Below are 16,796 nucleotides of genomic sequence, written 5' to 3'. Positions count from 1 at the left end.
GCCCCCCACCCTTGCAGGAGCCCACACGCAGCTCCCCGACGAGCCACTCTTCACGCCCGTGTTGGTCACCTGCATGTCCATCACGGCCTTGTTGCTGCTGTTGCTCATGCTGCTTTTCTACAAGTACAAGCAGGTGAGCCTGGGCGGGGCGGGGGTGGGGGCGTCCAGGCACCTGAGCCAGCCCGACCCTGGCACGGGGCCACCCGGTTGCGAGGATCCACCCTGTAGCCCCCGAGAACCCACTCGTTCTGTCAGCCATTCAGCCAACAGCTCTTTAGTGGGCACCAACTGTATGCCAACGTGAGCGGCTGGGCGCTGAGTGAGCCAGAACTCGGAGGATCTGAGGCTCTCCCCCTTGTGGGGCTCACTGTCTAGAGCAGCGATGGTTGCAAAAAAGTGAGGGTGCGGATTACAGAGCAAAAGATGCAGTGGGGAGAGGGATGGGGTGTTCCGGAGAGCGTGAACATGGGGTCCTGTCCCCGCGGGGGAGGGGGATGCAAGCACACAGAGAGGGCATCACGGGGCCAGGCCTGTGTCTCACGCCAGGCGGTGGGCGGTCTAGTGGAGGAGGAAGGCTTGACCATCATCATCCTCTTCATTAGTTATTATTCATTGAAGCTGCCATTGAGTTCTCAGTCAGCTTTAGCAACTTAAGGGGCATTTTCCTGAAGCCTGTTACTCACATCCTCTTGTTGAATGCCCGCAACGATCACGGCATGTGGATAGCATCGCTAACCCCATTTTACAGAGCTGGAGGCTGAGATTCTGAGAGGGGGAGGCAGCTGCCCTTGCCTACAGCTGGTCAGTGGCAGAGGCTGGGTTTTAAGAAGCCATGTTTTTAGCCATTATATGAAACACTGAATCATCCGATCTTACCCTCATGACAACCTGGAAGCAGGGACTGAAGCAGTCAGTATTTTACAGTAAGGAAACTGAGGGCTGGCAAGGGTGAAGAACCTGCCCAAGGATCCCAGGTGCCTCCCACGTGACAGCCTGAGGCCTCTGCCACCTGCCTAGCTGCCTTCCTACACAAAAGATGGAGTCCATTGTCCCTGGTGGGGAAGGGAGCCTGCTTGGAGAAGGTGGTAGGCATGGAGGGGACAGATCTTAGAGAATGGGGGGTGCAGCAAAGGGAGACAAGACTCAGGGAAATAGTATCTCTGGGGGAGAGGGTAATGTGAACAAAGGGGAGGGCGGGGTGGGGGGAGACCAAGGCAAGTTCCAGAAATATTGATGTTTGGAAGAGGAGGCAGATTGGGGGTCCAAGGAGTTGGGCTCAGAGCCATCAGGAGGTTCAAACAAGGGAACAATGTGATTTAGGGGTGAATAGCCCACCTTGTGGGTCTCCTCTGCATCTTCTCTTCTGCACCCCTGCCTTAGGGGTTTTAGTATCAGAAGAGGACTTAGACAGTGTGGATGGGATGTGGGGGCCCATGGGGCAGCTCTCATGCTCATGCCAGCACCCAAAAGAGGCAGCTCTGAATGCAGCCTCCAAGAAACGAAGGTCCTAGGTCAAGACTTCAGGGATCTGGGTCCAGCTCCAAAACTGTTTTGCCATGTGACCTTGGCTGACTCACTGCCCACTCTGATCCTCAGTTTCCCCACCTGTACCATGGGACTGGTCACAGTCTTCCTCCTCTGACATTCCACAAGCCTATGGATAGTCTGGTTTAAGAGCCAGGGGTTGGGAGTTGGACAGATGAGGCTCCTGCCTCTGCCAGTCTCCAGCTATTGTAACTCTGGGGAAGTTGGGGCTGTCTCTGTCTCTGTTTCTCCATCTGTGAAATGGGTTTAATAATGGTGGCCACCCCACCAGGCTGTCGTGAGGATTCAATGACAGACCGCATGGAGGGGATTTAGCAGGGTGCTCTCCACAGACAGCGCTCAGGACGGACCCTGCACGCCTTTGCCCTAGGAAGAAGCTGACTGGGGAACCTGAGTTAGCTCATGCATCTTGGGATTGTAGGAGTGTCTGAGGTTGGGCATCTCCTTGACTACATACCCACAGTGGTTGTCGGGCCTTGCTCACCCACCTCTATGGACAGGCCTTAACTCATTCTTGTGAGTTCCTTCTCTGAGCAGCTCTGACTATTGCAAGCTTCTTCCTTTTACAGAGCTGAAAATTGCCTCCCAGTCAGTGCCCCACAGAGCTGCCTCCTCAGCCCAGAGGCTCTGCAGAGATTCCAGAGAAGGCCCAGTTCCCTCTCCAGCCCCTCTACCTTTAGATGCCCAGCCCCCTTGGCCAGTTTTGGTTTGGGGACACCTTACCTTCTCTGCATGGGACCATTTTTGGAACATGTGGTCCCAGCCACCTCATTTCCCATCCAGGAAATGTAACTGCCCCCTGAACCCATCCAAGGCCAAGAAAAGGAGGGCATCCCATGCAACAAGACCTTGAGGGGTCAAGATGGTCATGCCCTTGCCTCTGGGCCCTCTGTCCAATTCCCCTCTGCTTTGCCCCATGGGGTTCTGAGCTTTGCCTCTGCACTGGGGACTCTGCCTGGCCCGGCCTCACTGCCTGGGCCTGTGGTGAGGGGTGGCTCTGGCTGGGGGGAAGGGTTGGTTCTGCCTCAGGGCTGAGTCATCACCTTCCTGGCCCCCAGAGAGACCACAAGGGGGGCCAAAGGGGGGAGGAGAAAAGGGCAGGAGTCAGCAGGCTGGAAGGAGGAAGGACACAAGGAGGAAAGGATGAGATAGGGAGGCACGAAGGCTGGGATTCTGGAGTCAGAACTGAGCTCTGGGACCTGGAGGCCGACTGGGGCCAGGCGGGAGGGTCCCCAAGGTTTCCAGTGGGAAGTGTTGAGGTTGCTACCTTCCTAAGACAGAGAACATCCAGCAGCCTAGAACCATCAGGCCTAGATGGGGAGGGTCACAGGACTGGGATGTCTCCCTGCCCATCTCAGTCGCCAAGGGGAAGTTGGGGTGAGCCTGGGCCTGGGCCTGTTGTAAGGAGTGAGATGACTCATGCTGAGCGTGCGGCCCGGTGCCCTGCTCAGGGAGCACTCCTTCCTGTAGGGACAACTACTGCTACCGTTAGGAAACCTGGCCGAGCTGGCCTGTCCCAACTTCCCTGTAAGGGCTCTCCTTCAGAGGAGACCCCTCCAGGAAAAGCCCTGGGTAGCTTCAGAGGAGACCCCTCCAGGAAAAGCCCTGGGTAGCTTCAGAGGAGACCCCTCCAGGAAAAGCCCTGGGTAGCCAAGGTGGTAGAGAAGCAGAGCTGCTGCCTGCCTTCCAGGATGGGGCAGGGATGCCCGAGGTGCAGGGGGAGGCGGGGGAGAGCTGCGTCTTCCTCCAGGTAGAGTCTGGGATTCAGAGACCTGAGATCCAGCCAGATGACCTCTTCTTCCTTTGACCGCCCCCCTCCCTTTCCCCAGTATCCCCTGTCTGGCTGGGGGCCGGGCGGCACTGGGGAGGGGGCTGACTCAGGCCCAGCTGCAGGGGCCAGAAGAAGGAGAAGTGGTGAGGAGAAAAAAACAGCTTTGGCCACAGAAACCCCTGGAGCTGGAAGTGGCTAGGGGAGGTCAAGGAACCCTCTCCTGGCTTTCTCTCCATGTTTAGGGTTGGGAAGGCACCCACACGCAGGGCTTGAATCCTGCATGACTCAGGAGCTTCCTCCTTTGGTCCCGCTTCAGACTCTTCCTCCCAAGCCACAGTTCGGATGTTCTTAAGTTTACCTGCAGCCTCCCTCCTGAATCAGAACCCGGAAGTTCTTCCTTATGTCTACCCGCAGTCTCCTCTCCCAAACTACCATCTGGAAAGTTCTTCCCTACGGCTCTCTGGAGTCTTTTCTCTTAATCTGATGCAACTTAGAGCCACAGGCCGCCTCCCTCCCCCACACCCACTCTCATACCCGTTAGCTCCCCCAGGCTGGGTGTCCAGAGAAGGAGCCCAGCTGCTAAGCACAGCCCAGCTGGTCCCTGTCCCCTCAGGCTGACCGGAAAGAGCAGGACTGCTGACCCAAGGCCTCAGTGTCCTCCACCACCCAGGCCCAGCTTCCACTTTCCCCCTAAAGTCTGTCTTCCATCAGCGCTTCTCATGGGCACCCCCTGGCATGATGCCCCCAAGCAGCCGTCGCCCTGGGCAGGGAAGAGCCACGCATCTGCTTTCCTCCCTACATCTGGTTCTGCCCTCTCCCTCTCCTTTGACAACATAAATTTAGATGTATCCCTCACCTGCGTCACTCCCTCAAGGTCTTCTCAGTGCAGGTAGGAGGGAATCCACTCACCTATCCCAGCGCTCAAGACCTTCCTGTCTCTGGAACATCCCCACCTCCTTCAAGCCCCCCCGGGTAAACTTCCGGTCCCTCAGACCTGCCAGGACTTGGCCCACCCGAGGCCTCTGCATCTGCTCTTCACTGAGCCTGCAAAGAGCTTCCTCTGACAGTCATCTGGCCGGCTGTTCCTCACCTCCTCAGGGGCCTTCCCTGACTTACCTTCCCTTGTACCCGGCGCTCTCTAGTCCATCACCCTGCTTTGTTTTTTTCATGGCACTATAGGAAGATGTCCGACATAAGTATGTATTTGAGTTGAATGCCTGTCTTAGCCCCTTGCCTGGGGGCAGGGCCTTTATCTTCTTCAGTTCTGAATCAATGGTGTCTGGCACAAATAGGGATTCGGTGAAATATTTGGAAATATTATTCAGCCTTAAAAAGGAAAGAAATTCTGACACACAGATGGACCTTGAAGACATCAGGCTGAGTGAAATAAACCAGTCACAAAAGGACAAATACTGTATGATTCCAATTAAGTGAGGTACCTAGAGTCGTCAGATTCGAGAGATAAGTGGCCAGGGGTTCAGGGGAGGTAGGAATGGGGAGTCGCTTAATGAGTACGGAGTGTCAGTTTTGCAAGACAAAAAGCATTCTGGAGACTGGTTGCACGACAGTGTGAATGAATACTTCTGAATGATATACTAAAAAATGGTTGAGATGGTAAATTTTCTGTTGTTATGTATCTTACCGCAATTAAAAATAAAACCAGACAGTATTTGGATGGGAGGATGGACGGATGGATAGGCCTCAAGGTCCCTCCCTCCCTCCTGGCTCAGGAATTACCAAGTTATCATGGCTGTCAGGGCTCTCAGAGGTGACCCTGTCCCCTGTCTTTCAATACACAGGTGGGGAAACCAAGGCTTGCGGAAGGGAAGGTCATATGGTGAGGCCAAGCCAGGCAAGGACAGGCCTTGGACGTGGGACAACCCAGTCCCTCTCACCACATCTCAAGCCACCCCTGCCTCCTCCCGCACGCCTTGGGACTGCCCAGACCCCTGCTCTCGGGGGTCAGGGATGAGATCCCAGATCTGCCTGCGGGGCGCTGATGTACGCTTCCTGCCCTCCCTCTGCAGAAGCCCAAGTACCAGGTGCGCTGGAAGATCATCGAGAGCTACGAGGGCAACAGTTACACCTTCATTGACCCCACCCAGCTGCCCTACAATGAGAAGTGGGAGTTCCCCCGAAACAACCTGCAGTTCGGTGAGATGCGATCCTAGCACCCACGTGGGACCGCAGGGAGCGTGTGGGCCCTTAGAGAAAGGGCTCTTAGTCACCCAGGGATCTAAGGAGACTCTGTGTGTGTGTGTGTGTGTGTGTGTGTGTGTGTGTGGCAGGGAAGACTCTCGGAGCCGGTGCCTTTGGGAAGGTGGTAGAGGCCACGGCCTTTGGTCTGGGCAAGGAAGATGCTGTTCTGAAGGTGGCTGTGAAGATGCTGAAGTGTAAGTGAGGGGAAGGGGCTGCGGGAATTGCAGGGAGCGGGGAGGAGGTGGTGTATGCTAGGGGACGGCCTGCCCTGTCATCACAAAAGGCACCACCCACATTTTTGGCCTGGGGTAGGACCTGGGGTTGGAGGCAAGGACTCTTGGCTTCTTCTGTGAGCTGCAGCCTCCCTTTAACTCCTGGGTGGGGAGGGGCTTCTGATGGAGCCCCAAAGAGGCTGGGGCACACAGAGGCCACCCTGGGCCATGGCCTGGCCACAGCTTGGTTTCCTGCCACTCGAAAGCAGCTCAGGGATGGGCCATCTCTCCTCTCTCCCTAACTCCCATCTGTGTGTCTGCATTTTTCCTTTTCCCTCTTTTGGTCACTGATCACTTTGGGGCACTGGGTGTGCCCCACTTGCTCTCTTGGGTGTCTCCTGTCTGTGTGGCTCTCTATGTCCTGCCCTCTCCCCATCTATGGGACCTGTGGCTCCATCTTCCAGCCACGGCTCACACGGACGAGAAGGAGGCCCTCATGTCGGAACTGAAGATCATGAGTCACCTAGGCCAACACGAAAACATAGTCAACCTTCTGGGAGCCTGCACTCACGGAGGTGAGGGGTCCTGGCGGGCACTGGGGCCCGTGGCCTTGGAGCCTCTTGGGTGTCTGAGGGCCCAGGGTCACCTCACTCCATCTTCTCCTCCCAATCCCCTCCAAGGGATGGTAGGATCTCTACCTCAGCATTCCTCAAATTCCTAGACCAGGTGCCTGGATTGGTCAGAAGCTCTTTATGACTGATAGTCAGTTCTATGAGCTCTGATCAGTGGTTCTCAGACCTGGGTGTGTGTCCGAGTCAGCCAGAGAGGGGGATAAGAGTGCAGATCTCTGGTTCCTGCTGCAGGGAGTCTGATTCTGGGGGCCTGGAGTGAAACTCCCACCCAAAGACACTTGGACACTCATGACAGGGTCCACAACGGTGCCCCAGGGCCTGTCGGGACTCCCAATCTGTCCCATCCTCTTCTATAGCAGCCTTGACCCATATGGAACCGCCATAGATTTCCTTTGAAAAAAAATTCTTTGGCTAGTTTTTTGAGATTCCTCTGTTTTAGACAGATGGGATTACTGAGGCACAGAAAGCAGAAAAAGCTGCCCATAGCCAGGCAGGATTAGAACTCAGGTTTCCTGAGTCCCATTCCAGGGGGCCGTGTTGCCCCACCCCATGTTCCTGTCCACATGGGGGAGTGGGCTAAGGAGTGCACTTACCCCACTCTCTTGGCTGCTCTAGGCCCTGTTCTGGTCATCACTGAGTACTGTTGCTATGGCGATCTGCTCAACTTTCTGCGAAGGAAGGCCGAGGCCATGCTGGGACCCAGCCTGAGTGTGGCCCAGGACCCCCAGGCAGGCGCTGGCTACAAGAACATCCACCTGGAGAAGAAATACGTCCGCAGGTAGGACCCTGGCGAAGGACAGGAAGGAGGCTGGGACTGGAGGAGGAGGGCCCTGGGTCTGTCCGTAAAGCTAACACAGGCTTGGTGGCTGTGTGGCCCTCACATTCCCATCTCTGCCATGGGAAGTAGTCACCCCCGCTTAGATGGGCCAACCCGGCTTTTCTACTACTTATTCCTATCATCCAACAAATATTTGGGCACCTACTATGTTCTAGGAATATGGAGGGCAAAGATGGGCAGCTCATAGTCTGGTGGAGATAGGCGTTAATGAAATCATCACTTTAATGTATGTAAAAGATAAACCAAGATCCATTCAGCGCTCTGGCCAGAGATGGGCAGATCTTGAGGGCAACTGCCCTATTTGTCCCATGCTGTCAGGGGCTCATGCTGTCAGGGGCTACACAGCACCCGGACAGAGTCTGCTGGTTGTTGGGGGAGAAAGGGCAAAACAGGGTGACCGTGGCCAGGCCCCTGATCTACTTGGGCCTCGGTTTCCCTGGGGTGAGCCACTGGGGGGGTTGAACCTCTGAGTCTTTCCTACTCTATCATTCTGTAATGCTGTGATTCCTGGAAGCCACCCCGAGGCAGATGGATGAAGCCACATGGGGAATCAGAGAGAGGAAGTGGCCAGTTTCGTGTCACACATAAGTCAGGGGCAGAGGCGGAGCCCGCGCCAGAACTCTCTGCTCTCTTGACTCCTGGTCCAGTACTCACCTGAGCCTCACTGCTGTCCTGAAGTCTCGGTCCTGGGGCGTGTGGGGCCTCAGGGCCAGGCTGCTGAGACAGGATCAGAACGAGAAGGGTGTACTTGGGGCCCCTATCTCAGCCACTATCAGCTGCCAAGCCTGGGGAGGCAAAAGGGGAAGGAGGCCATTTCATTCCATCCAGTATCCCCGAATATGAGGGCTGGCAGGATCTGCTTCCTCTTCCTCTCTCTGCCGCCCCTCTGAGAGGGCAGCTCACACTGGGCCTCCTCAGGCTGGAACCTCAGGCCAAGTCAAATCAAAATGAGAACTGAAGTAAAGTACTAACTTCTTATCTTCAAATGTGCAGATGGGGTAAGGATTCAGTGAGGTGACTTCAAGGGCAAATGGCATGTGAACCAATCCTGCCAGTGGGTTCCCAGGCTACATTAATGGAAGTATAGTTTCTAAACCAAGGGAGGGGATGGTTTTGCCATGGTCAAAGCCTAAATAAGACACTCCCTTCTCTTTCTGGGAACACTAGATCTAGTATGGGCATTGTCAAGGTGCACGTCTCCATCACAGAGGGGGCAGGGGTGGGGTGGGGTGGCGGGGGAGTGCAGAAATCATACCTAGCTGTAATATTAGAAGCAGTAGTGGCTATTCAATCTAGAGAAGTGCTTTCTCCAACTGTGACTCAAAGCGTGAGCTCATAGGCATCACCTGAAAGCTGTTAGAAATGCAGGAGCTCAGGCCACCAGACCTGCTGAGTAGAATCAGCATTTCAGTAAGACCCCCGAGGCGAATCATATGCTCTTGAATTAGTTTAAGAAGCACTCCTCTAGACCAGTGGCCTTTAGCCAGGCTGCACACTGGAATTGCCTGGAGAGATTGCAAAGTGCGAACGACTGGGTTTTGCCCCCTAATTTCTGAGGTGGTCCGGGCACAGGGAGGGTCGACAATTCCCCAGGTGGCTGAATGTGAAGCCAGCGGTGAGAACCACTGTCCAGACAGAGAAGGCTCAAAGATGGGGCCCTAGAATATGCTCAAATCCCTGTAGGGCTGTTATGGGGAAAGGGAGCCTCATTCTCTGTGGCCCTTGAGGGCAGAGCAAGGACCAGCTGGAGGAAAATCCCAGGGGCAGGTTGGCATTAGGAACAGAACTTAGGAATTAAGAACTTTCTAACAGGCAGAGAGCTGCCCAACGATAGAACAAATTGTAAGCTTCTTCCCTGGATGGCCATGCTGAGATCAATGATCACTCACACAGAATGCGGCCGGGGAATTCCCTGTCAGAAAGGGATGTTCGAGTGGACCTTGAGGTCCCCGTCCTTCCCTGCCGATTGGAGAGGCCATGGGGAGCTAGAGGTCAAGGCCTGAGCTGGGCAGTTTAGCAAGAGGGACTCACTCGCCCCCCAACCATTTATATAGGGACAGCGGCTTCTCCAGCCAGGGCGTAGACACCTATGTGGAGATGAGGCCTGTCTCTACTTCTTCTTCAAACGACTCGTTCTCTGAACAAGGTGAGGAGGTACTGGGTTGCAGGTGGGGGAGGGGCAGAGAGGGGCGACTGGGGGCTGGGCAGGGAGGGGCAGGGATGAGGTAGGGCTGCGCTGACGCCTCTTCCCACACCAGACCTGGACAAGGAGGATGGGCGACCACTGGAGTTGCGGGACCTGCTCCACTTCTCGAGCCAGGTGGCCCAGGGCATGGCCTTCCTTGCTTCCAAGAACGTGAGTTGTAAACTGGGTCTGAGTGTGGTCACCCAGGGGGGTGGGAGGCAGCTGAGCCCCGCCCCCCCACGTGAGGCTGGATGACTGATGAAGGGGAGGAAAGGAGAGCATATGATGGAGCCAAGGAGGAGCCAGTGCCAGAGAGCAGGTGGGCAGCGGCCACACGGCCTCTAGGAGTGAGCGGGAGACACCTACGGCTGCGAGTTCCTCCACCACGGGACGGTGGGAGCCCAGGCCTGAGCAGACCCGTTTCCCTGGTGTGCAGCAGGCCGTGGACGACCCCATGTCCAAGGACAGGCTTTATTCCTTCAGTTTTGGTCGACAGTGTGAACAAGACAACCATTGTGTCCTTTTGTGAAGTCCCCAGTCTCGTGGGGCTAATAAGGGAACCTCCCTGAGTTGTGAGGGTATGAGAAGACATGTGCAACACACTCAACCCACGAAGTTCCCAGCGAGCGGGAGCTGTGACCGTCCTCCTTAGAGCAGATTTGGGAGTCCAGAGTTTGATTGGTGGCTCAGCCATTTGCTGGGTGACTTTGAGCAACTATTGCAATTCTCTGAGCCTCGGTTTCTATACCTGGAAAAATGGGCACAATCACAGGGTTGTCTTAAGGGCAAAACAGGGTAATAATGTGGGCAGATGCTTAGAGAAGAGCCTGGCACGGGAGGGCCCTGGAGGTAGCAGCTGCTGTTACTAGTACCCGGGGGACGGGGCGCAGAGGCTGTTCCCAGCACCAGGGCTCATTGCTCCTTGCCCAAGCGGACTGCCCGAGCTCTAAGGCAGCAGCCGCTGCTCAGGGCCAGAGGGCCACAGTGATGGTGCTTTTTAAATACTGAACCGTCTGACCACATTGAATTTCCTCAGACCTGGGTCTTGGTAGAAGGTAGGGACAGGAGCCAGAACAGAGGACCAAAACGGATGCCCACTCCCTCACTGAGGAGCCCAAGGCCTTCTGGGGCTCTGGCTGCTCCCCCTGCACCTCAGGCTCAAGTTGGGGAGGGGTTGAGACTAACTCCGCAAGCCCTTCCCTTTAGTGCATCCACCGGGACGTGGCAGCACGAAACGTCCTGCTGACCAGTGGGCGTGTGGCCAAGATCGGGGACTTTGGGCTGGCCAGGGACATCATGAATGACTCCAACTACATTGTCAAAGGCAATGTGAGTACTGGGGAGGGTAGGCCAGGCTGGGGAGGGGGCAGTGAGCCAGGGTCCGAGGTGACTGGGGTCTGCTGTGCCAGGCCCGCCTGCCCGTGAAGTGGATGGCTCCAGAGAGCATCTTCGACTGTGTCTACACGGTTCAGAGCGACGTCTGGTCCTACGGCATCCTGCTCTGGGAAATCTTCTCACTCGGTAAGCCGCTGGCCCAGGGCAGGCTTGGCCTGGGGCTGACTCGTGTTCGGTTACCATGGTGTCCTATACCTCGTGGAGGATGCCAGTCAAGGATACTTGGTGCCCAGGGCACAGCAAAGGCTGCTGGGAGTGAAAACCAAGCAGTGCACCTCCTGCATGGGCTGGGCGGACGCTCCACGCCACCGGGCATTCCGTCCAGGCTCTTCCCTCGTGTGCCTGCCCGAGCGGTTGCTGCTTCCTGGAATGGTTTTCTCTCATACTGTGTGTATCCCGCTTCCGGAGCTCTAGGCACAGGGACTTGGGCTAAGCCCTTCAACGAGCTCCTCTAACCTTTTATTCCAAAGCCTGTGCCAGAATTCTCTGTGGGGTGTGATGAGGCCTGGGTGAAGGCTCCCAGTTCCACCGAAGCCTACGCCCTTTGTAACTCTTCACACCCCAGCCTCGCCACGATGTAATGTGAGTGTGGCGGCAGGTGAAGGTGAGCACTGAGCATGGTCTCCTACATGATCTTGGCCTTTGCAGGGCTGAACCCCTACCCTGGCATCCTGGTGAACAGCAAGTTCTATAAACTGGTGAAGGATGGATACCAAATGGCCCAGCCTGCATTTGCCCCAAAGAACATGTAAGTGAAGGACCCCAGGGAGGAAAGAGGACACCCCAGGCTTTGGTTGAAGGGGACGGAAGTGTGTGTGTGGTTCCAGTCTCCCTGCCCAGTGTTCCAGAACCAGGCTTTATCTCCCCCACAGTGGGCCAAACCAAGCCCTTTTCCGAGTGAGTTCAGGGTTTCCACTGGTTTCCCAGGTAGCTTAGAGGATGTGCTCAAAGGACTCCTAACTGGGACTGGTCCTAACTCAAATGATAGGTTTTTAAGTCAGACTCTCGTACCACGACCTCAAGGAAGGCTCCTGCCATCTCTTCCGTCCTGGCACTCTGTGGTGTGGGCCAGCCAGCCACGGCAGCCTCTCGGCCGCCTCACGACAGCCGGCCCACCGCGAGCCGCCGACTCCCTCCCCTCACCACGGCCTCTGCGCGGGCCAGCGGGCCATGCATTCACCCACCGCACCTTTCCCTGCCACTCTCAACACGGCCGCTCCCGGTGCCCAGCCAGGCCCTCGCGGCCTGCCGGCCCACCAGCCCCACAGCCCCCTGCCCTGTTAGTCTCTTGCTATAGTCAGCCGCTTGCTCATCTCAGCCCACCTGGCAAACCGACCTGCAGGCAGCAAGGGCACCCCTTCTTGGTTCTAGGAGCTTGGGCGAGAGCATCTCTGAACTTTTTCTCCTTTCAGCTGTCAAATGGGCGTGATGGAAATACCTTCCAAGGGCTACTGGGGAGATTAAGTAAGACAAGCATGTCAAGGACTTAGCACAGGTCTCGTGTCAGGCTCACTTCTCACTAGGCTTCAGGCCCTCTGCTGGGCAAGACTGAGGGGCTGTGTGTGCATGTGCACAGGGGAATGGGTCATGGTCCCCAGGCCCACAGGCAGCTTCTGTTCTGTCTCAGATACAGCATCATGCAGGCCTGCTGGGCCCTGGAGCCCACCCGCAGACCCACCTTCCAGCAGATTTGCTCCCTCCTCCAGGAGCAGGCCCAAGTGCACAGGAGAGAGCCGGTGAGTGGGGCCAGCCTCGGGGTGGGTGGCTGGCTCCAGCAGGCCGGGCGGGGCCTGAGCCATCAGGACCGACCACGCCCGGCCTCTCACCCTCAGGACTACACCAACTTGCCAAGCAGCGGCAGCAGCAGTGAGCCAGAGGAGAGCTCCAGCGAGCACCTGGCCTGCTGTGAGCAAGGGGATATTGCCCAGCCCCTGCTGCAGCCCAACAACTACCAGTTCTGCTGAGGAGACGGCCAGGAAGCTCCGCTTTCCCCTTCCTCCAACTTCAACTCCACCGTGGATGGGGCACCACGGGGAGAACCTACAGACTCTGCCCTTGGTCATTTCACTCAACAGCCCGGCCCAGCTCTGAAACTTAGGGATGTGAGACCCACGGGAGTTTGGGGAGGACCCCGCTTCCGCGGCCTGGGCCATCACTGCCAGTCAGGGGCTAGGGCTGAGCCCCCCACCCACTGTTCTCAATGCTATGGCCTCATGTTCGCTATGCCAACTGGGAGAACCCCAGCTCACTCTCTTAACCTTGTTCCCACTTCCAGGCACCCCTTTCCCTACTCCCCGTTACCTCGTTGGAAATGGACCGGTTTTGTGCCTACCAAGTGCCCCAATATTGAGACCAAGCTCCTTAGGCCTTGGCAGAGTAAAAGGACCCCCTCTGTAGCCGAGTGAAATGGCAAGAGCAAACAGGTGCTCAGACACTGTGCCTGGCTCAGGGACCTCAGAGCAGGGTGGCCCCTTTCTAGGAATGAACTGTACCTCCTACTCCCCACCCTCTGGCCTTCTCTCTACAGCCCCACCCACCCTACAGCCCCACCCACCCTGGATCTGGTCGCTACAATGAGCCAGGTGGCAGCTACAAGTTCGGGGTTCTGCCCAGTCCCCTGTCATTCTGAGTTGGAAGGCAGGGGGCCTGTGTGGCTGGCCACACTAAGCAAGCAGCATGCACTTCACCAAGCTGACCCCCCGTAACTAACAGTCGCCCTGCGGGATGTCTCGGTCATTAAACTAACAGCATTAACACAGCTAGCCTCCGATTCTCTGTGCCACTCGGGGGCCTGCGGATTCCCTGGGGCCTCTTCCATCCTCCTTCATGCTGAGTAAACAACTCAGCATCTCGGGTGCTCAACCACACTGTGCCCCACACAATGAGCATGGAATTGACTCTTGCTTCACCAAAACAGATAATTTAATAAATTTTATTCTTGGTGGGGGAAGAAGGAGGGGAAAAAAGCCACCTACTCCACTCCTCTCAATAAATTAAATAACACACGGCCAATTCCCGTGCCCTAAGCAAACCTTAGGCACTTGAGCCAGTCCCGCTGTTTCCTTATGGCCCAGTCTGCTTCCCCTTCACAGAAGGGAGTTTTTCCTACTGCTGCCAGGTTATGTCATGCCAACGGGCCACATCCCCTCTGTGGTGAGGGTCCAGGGCCCAGAAAGGATGTAAGGTGCAGCAGCAGTGGCCAGGGAAAGGAGGAAGGGGATCCTCTTCCTCAAAGCTCAGGGCAGAGAAGACAGTCCTGGAAGAAAGCTGTGGCTGTTTCTCCCTCCTCAGCTTCCCCCAAATTTGGGTGCAGGAAGAGTAGGAGGGAAATGCATCCCTCCTCTGGGAAAATCAAGAGCCCAAAGGGACCCCTAGAGCTAATGAGGCCCCTAAGGCCCCAAGTCAAAGGCAACAGGCTAAGGAAGTCGTGTGGCTACAGGGGCTGGAAAGAGTGTTCCCCAGGGGTGGGAAGAGATACCTCAGCAGCCTTCCCACCTAGCGCCGGACTCTGCCTTCGCCTACCCCAGGACCTCCACCCTGACCCGCAGGAGGCCCCAGGGAAGCCACCAGCTACCGTCCCCTTTGCTGAACATTCTATGTCCCCCAAGTGCTCTCTCAGGGCCAGTAAGGAGTGTCCTGGTGCTTCTCCTAACCCCCAGAAGGTTGAGAACCACGGACCCGGGGCCCCACCGTGCTCAGGAAATGGAAGCTCTTTGGTCAGTCCCAGCATCAGAGGCCTCCCCAAAGGTGAACGCTCCCGCCGGTCCCCTGGATGGATCTGCCTCGGGCAAGGGCCTCACTATGGCTTGAGATGGTGCAGTCCCTGTGCAAGAGCCTGGCTTAGACTGTCACTGCAGCCACCTCCTCTTCCTCACCCTCCTCCTCTGCCTCTGTCTTGATCTGAGCTACCCCGAGGCGGTAGAGGGTGTCTCGGATGACCACCTCGCCAGGCTGGCAGCTCTGCACAATGTCATGGATCTGCCGGTTGACTATTTCACGGCTGGTGAGGAAGTCCATGAGGCGGTTGTAGAGGTAATAGTGGGTGGCATTGTCAAAGGCAATGGGCTGCTGGCGGACACTGTTTGGTTTGCTGTCTGCAATGGAGGCCAGGATGGTTGCGTAGGGCGCCAACTCAGGGCACAGGGCTGAAGAGTGGTGCCCAGTACTGGGGTCACCAGGACTGGGCTGTGTGTCTACATGGACGATGTGACGTGTGGCAGTCTTGGTGACTGGGTGCTGGACAGAGTGCTCAGCCTCCATCATGTCCACAGTATAATGCTGGTCCAAGAGTTCTGGGCAGGATACACTCTAGAGGAGAGATAAGAAACCACTCTGACATGAGGGAATGACTAAGGTAGAAGCTGTGGGGTGGGTGAGAGTGAAGGAGGGGCGTGTCAGTCAGCCCCATTTAAACCCTCACGTCACCACATATGCTCACATCTCCTGGGGCAAGTCCCCTCTCCTCGTGAAGACGGGGACAGTCACAGTGGCCACCTCCCAGAACAGATGCTGGATCGCCTGAGCTGCTACTGCTCATTACCATGCCTGGGCAATTCTGGCCGGGGCTGCAGGGGAGTGGGGAGCGGGGCTCTCGCTGCGGCTCAGCTGCCTTTTGGCGGTGCCGGGCACAAGCTCACAGAGCCAGTGAGTCCAGCGAATAAGGAAAAGGTTGAGTGATGACAATGACGCCTCCTTCTTCCTGTTGCCAGGCCTAACATTTCTTCCCAGCAAAGGGCACATGTGTCTGGTAGGAATCACAGTCTGGTACAAAGCACCAAAATACAGAGACAAGGGCTCTGCCCCTTACCTGCTGTGCGACACTGGCTAAGTCCACGTCCCCTCTCTGGACCTTACTTTACCTTTTACTAAAAGGAGAGGATTGGATACAGTGGTGTTTTCCAAGCCTCTGTGCCTCTAGATCACAACAGGTATGCCAGGCAGTACGTTCAGGGTCAGACCCAAGATCTGACGGTCCGGGCTTTGGTACACCAGTGTGCAGCAATTTCATAGGCTTTTCTGGAAGGCGACCCCTGTGACTCCAAAATACCTGTGTTTGGGACACCCTGGGCACTCCTAAGTGACATGCTGGGGCCTTACACACACAGGGCTTGATCAGTAAACATTTGTGGAGGAAATGCTGGTGCACAGCATCAAGACAAAATATTAGTGGAGACAAAGGATGCTGGAGATGGTTCCCAGAAGGCCTTCCCAAACAACCAGGAGGAGGGACGTGGTCAGTTTGTGGGACTGTTTCCAGTTCCTCAGAAGGGAACTCACCACAGGTGGCTCTGCGGGGCTAGAGAAACAACCCTGGTTCCTCCCCCACATCTGGTTGGTCAGCTCTGGGTAGCAGAGGTCAGCACACAGGGCCACTGGTGTGGCCATGTCTACCACGTAGACAGGTGGCCAATGGCGGGAAGAGACAAGCAGATCCACATGGTCGCGGGCACTCTCGCCCCGCACAAGATACTTGGAGCCACAGATCACCTGAGCAGGGAGATGGAGGGCACAGCAGAGGGTTAAGAAGCCAATCAGCAGACAGAGTTGAGTCTTCTTCCCATAAAGATGAATAATCAGGTTTCATGACTAAAGCCATGGCCATCCTGCCAGAGACCATCACATTCTGCTTCCTATTTCTGTCCCTAAATGAAGTCGCCAGTTCATCCCTGACTTCCTGAGAGAATATAGCTGGGGGCATCTGGTCTTCAATTGAGGCTGAGAGGCCCCCAAGGGCATCTATTCCAAACCCCACCCTCCACACTGCCCTACCAAGCACCCTCCAGTCCAGGGGCTCCAACCCCCAGCCACACAGCACTGGCAGCCCACAGCTGGTTAGAGATGGAGGTTCCTGGGCCCTACCCCACACCCAAGGAATTAGCTTCTGGGGGTGGGGTCTGAGCATCTGTATTTTGAGCAGCTCCCCACCAGACCCGGACAGGCTGCCCAGATGGGAACCTCAATGTAGACTAGTAAACACCTCCACTGACAGTGCCCCCCAGGTGCCACTTTGTTGCTGGGG

General features: G+C 56.4%; 2 protein-coding genes across 3 annotated transcripts in view; one reads left to right on the top strand and one right to left on the bottom strand.

Moving 5' to 3' along the window:
• Nucleotides 1-13,535, top strand: part of CSF1R (colony stimulating factor 1 receptor) — a 30,771-nt gene extending 17,236 nt beyond the window's left edge. Inside the window, exons 10-21 of the mRNA XM_036080657.2 lie at nt 18-133; nt 5,344-5,470; nt 5,605-5,709; nt 6,192-6,302; nt 6,975-7,137; nt 9,252-9,343; nt 9,456-9,553; nt 10,589-10,711; nt 10,792-10,903; nt 11,426-11,525; nt 12,405-12,513; nt 12,610-13,535. Coding sequence (XP_035936550.1) covers nt 18-133; nt 5,344-5,470; nt 5,605-5,709; nt 6,192-6,302; nt 6,975-7,137; nt 9,252-9,343; nt 9,456-9,553; nt 10,589-10,711; nt 10,792-10,903; nt 11,426-11,525; nt 12,405-12,513; nt 12,610-12,741 — 1,388 coding nt within the window. The 3' untranslated portion in view covers nt 12,742-13,535. The remainder of the gene's footprint in view (nt 1-17; nt 134-5,343; nt 5,471-5,604; nt 5,710-6,191; nt 6,303-6,974; nt 7,138-9,251; nt 9,344-9,455; nt 9,554-10,588; nt 10,712-10,791; nt 10,904-11,425; nt 11,526-12,404; nt 12,514-12,609) is intronic.
• Nucleotides 13,536-13,695: 160 nt separating this feature from the next.
• HMGXB3 (HMG-box containing 3) overlaps nt 13,696-16,796 on the bottom strand; it is a 45,032-nt gene continuing 41,931 nt past the window's right edge. For both annotated transcript variants that reach the window (XM_036080655.2, XM_036080656.2), the window contains 2 exons: nt 16,055-16,264; nt 13,696-15,085 (listed from right to left, as the gene is read on the bottom strand). In XM_036080655.2, coding sequence (XP_035936548.1) covers nt 14,618-15,085; nt 16,055-16,264 — 678 coding nt within the window. In that variant the 3' untranslated portion in view covers nt 13,696-14,617. The remainder of the gene's footprint in view (nt 15,086-16,054; nt 16,265-16,796) is intronic.

The sequence above is a fragment of the Halichoerus grypus genome, chromosome 2 (assembly GCF_964656455.1).
Source record: "Halichoerus grypus chromosome 2, mHalGry1.hap1.1, whole genome shotgun sequence".
Classification (NCBI taxonomy): domain Eukaryota; kingdom Metazoa; phylum Chordata; class Mammalia; order Carnivora; family Phocidae; genus Halichoerus; species Halichoerus grypus.
The sequence above is the reverse complement of the archived record's forward strand: the minus strand, read 5'-3'. Positions and strand labels throughout refer to the sequence as shown.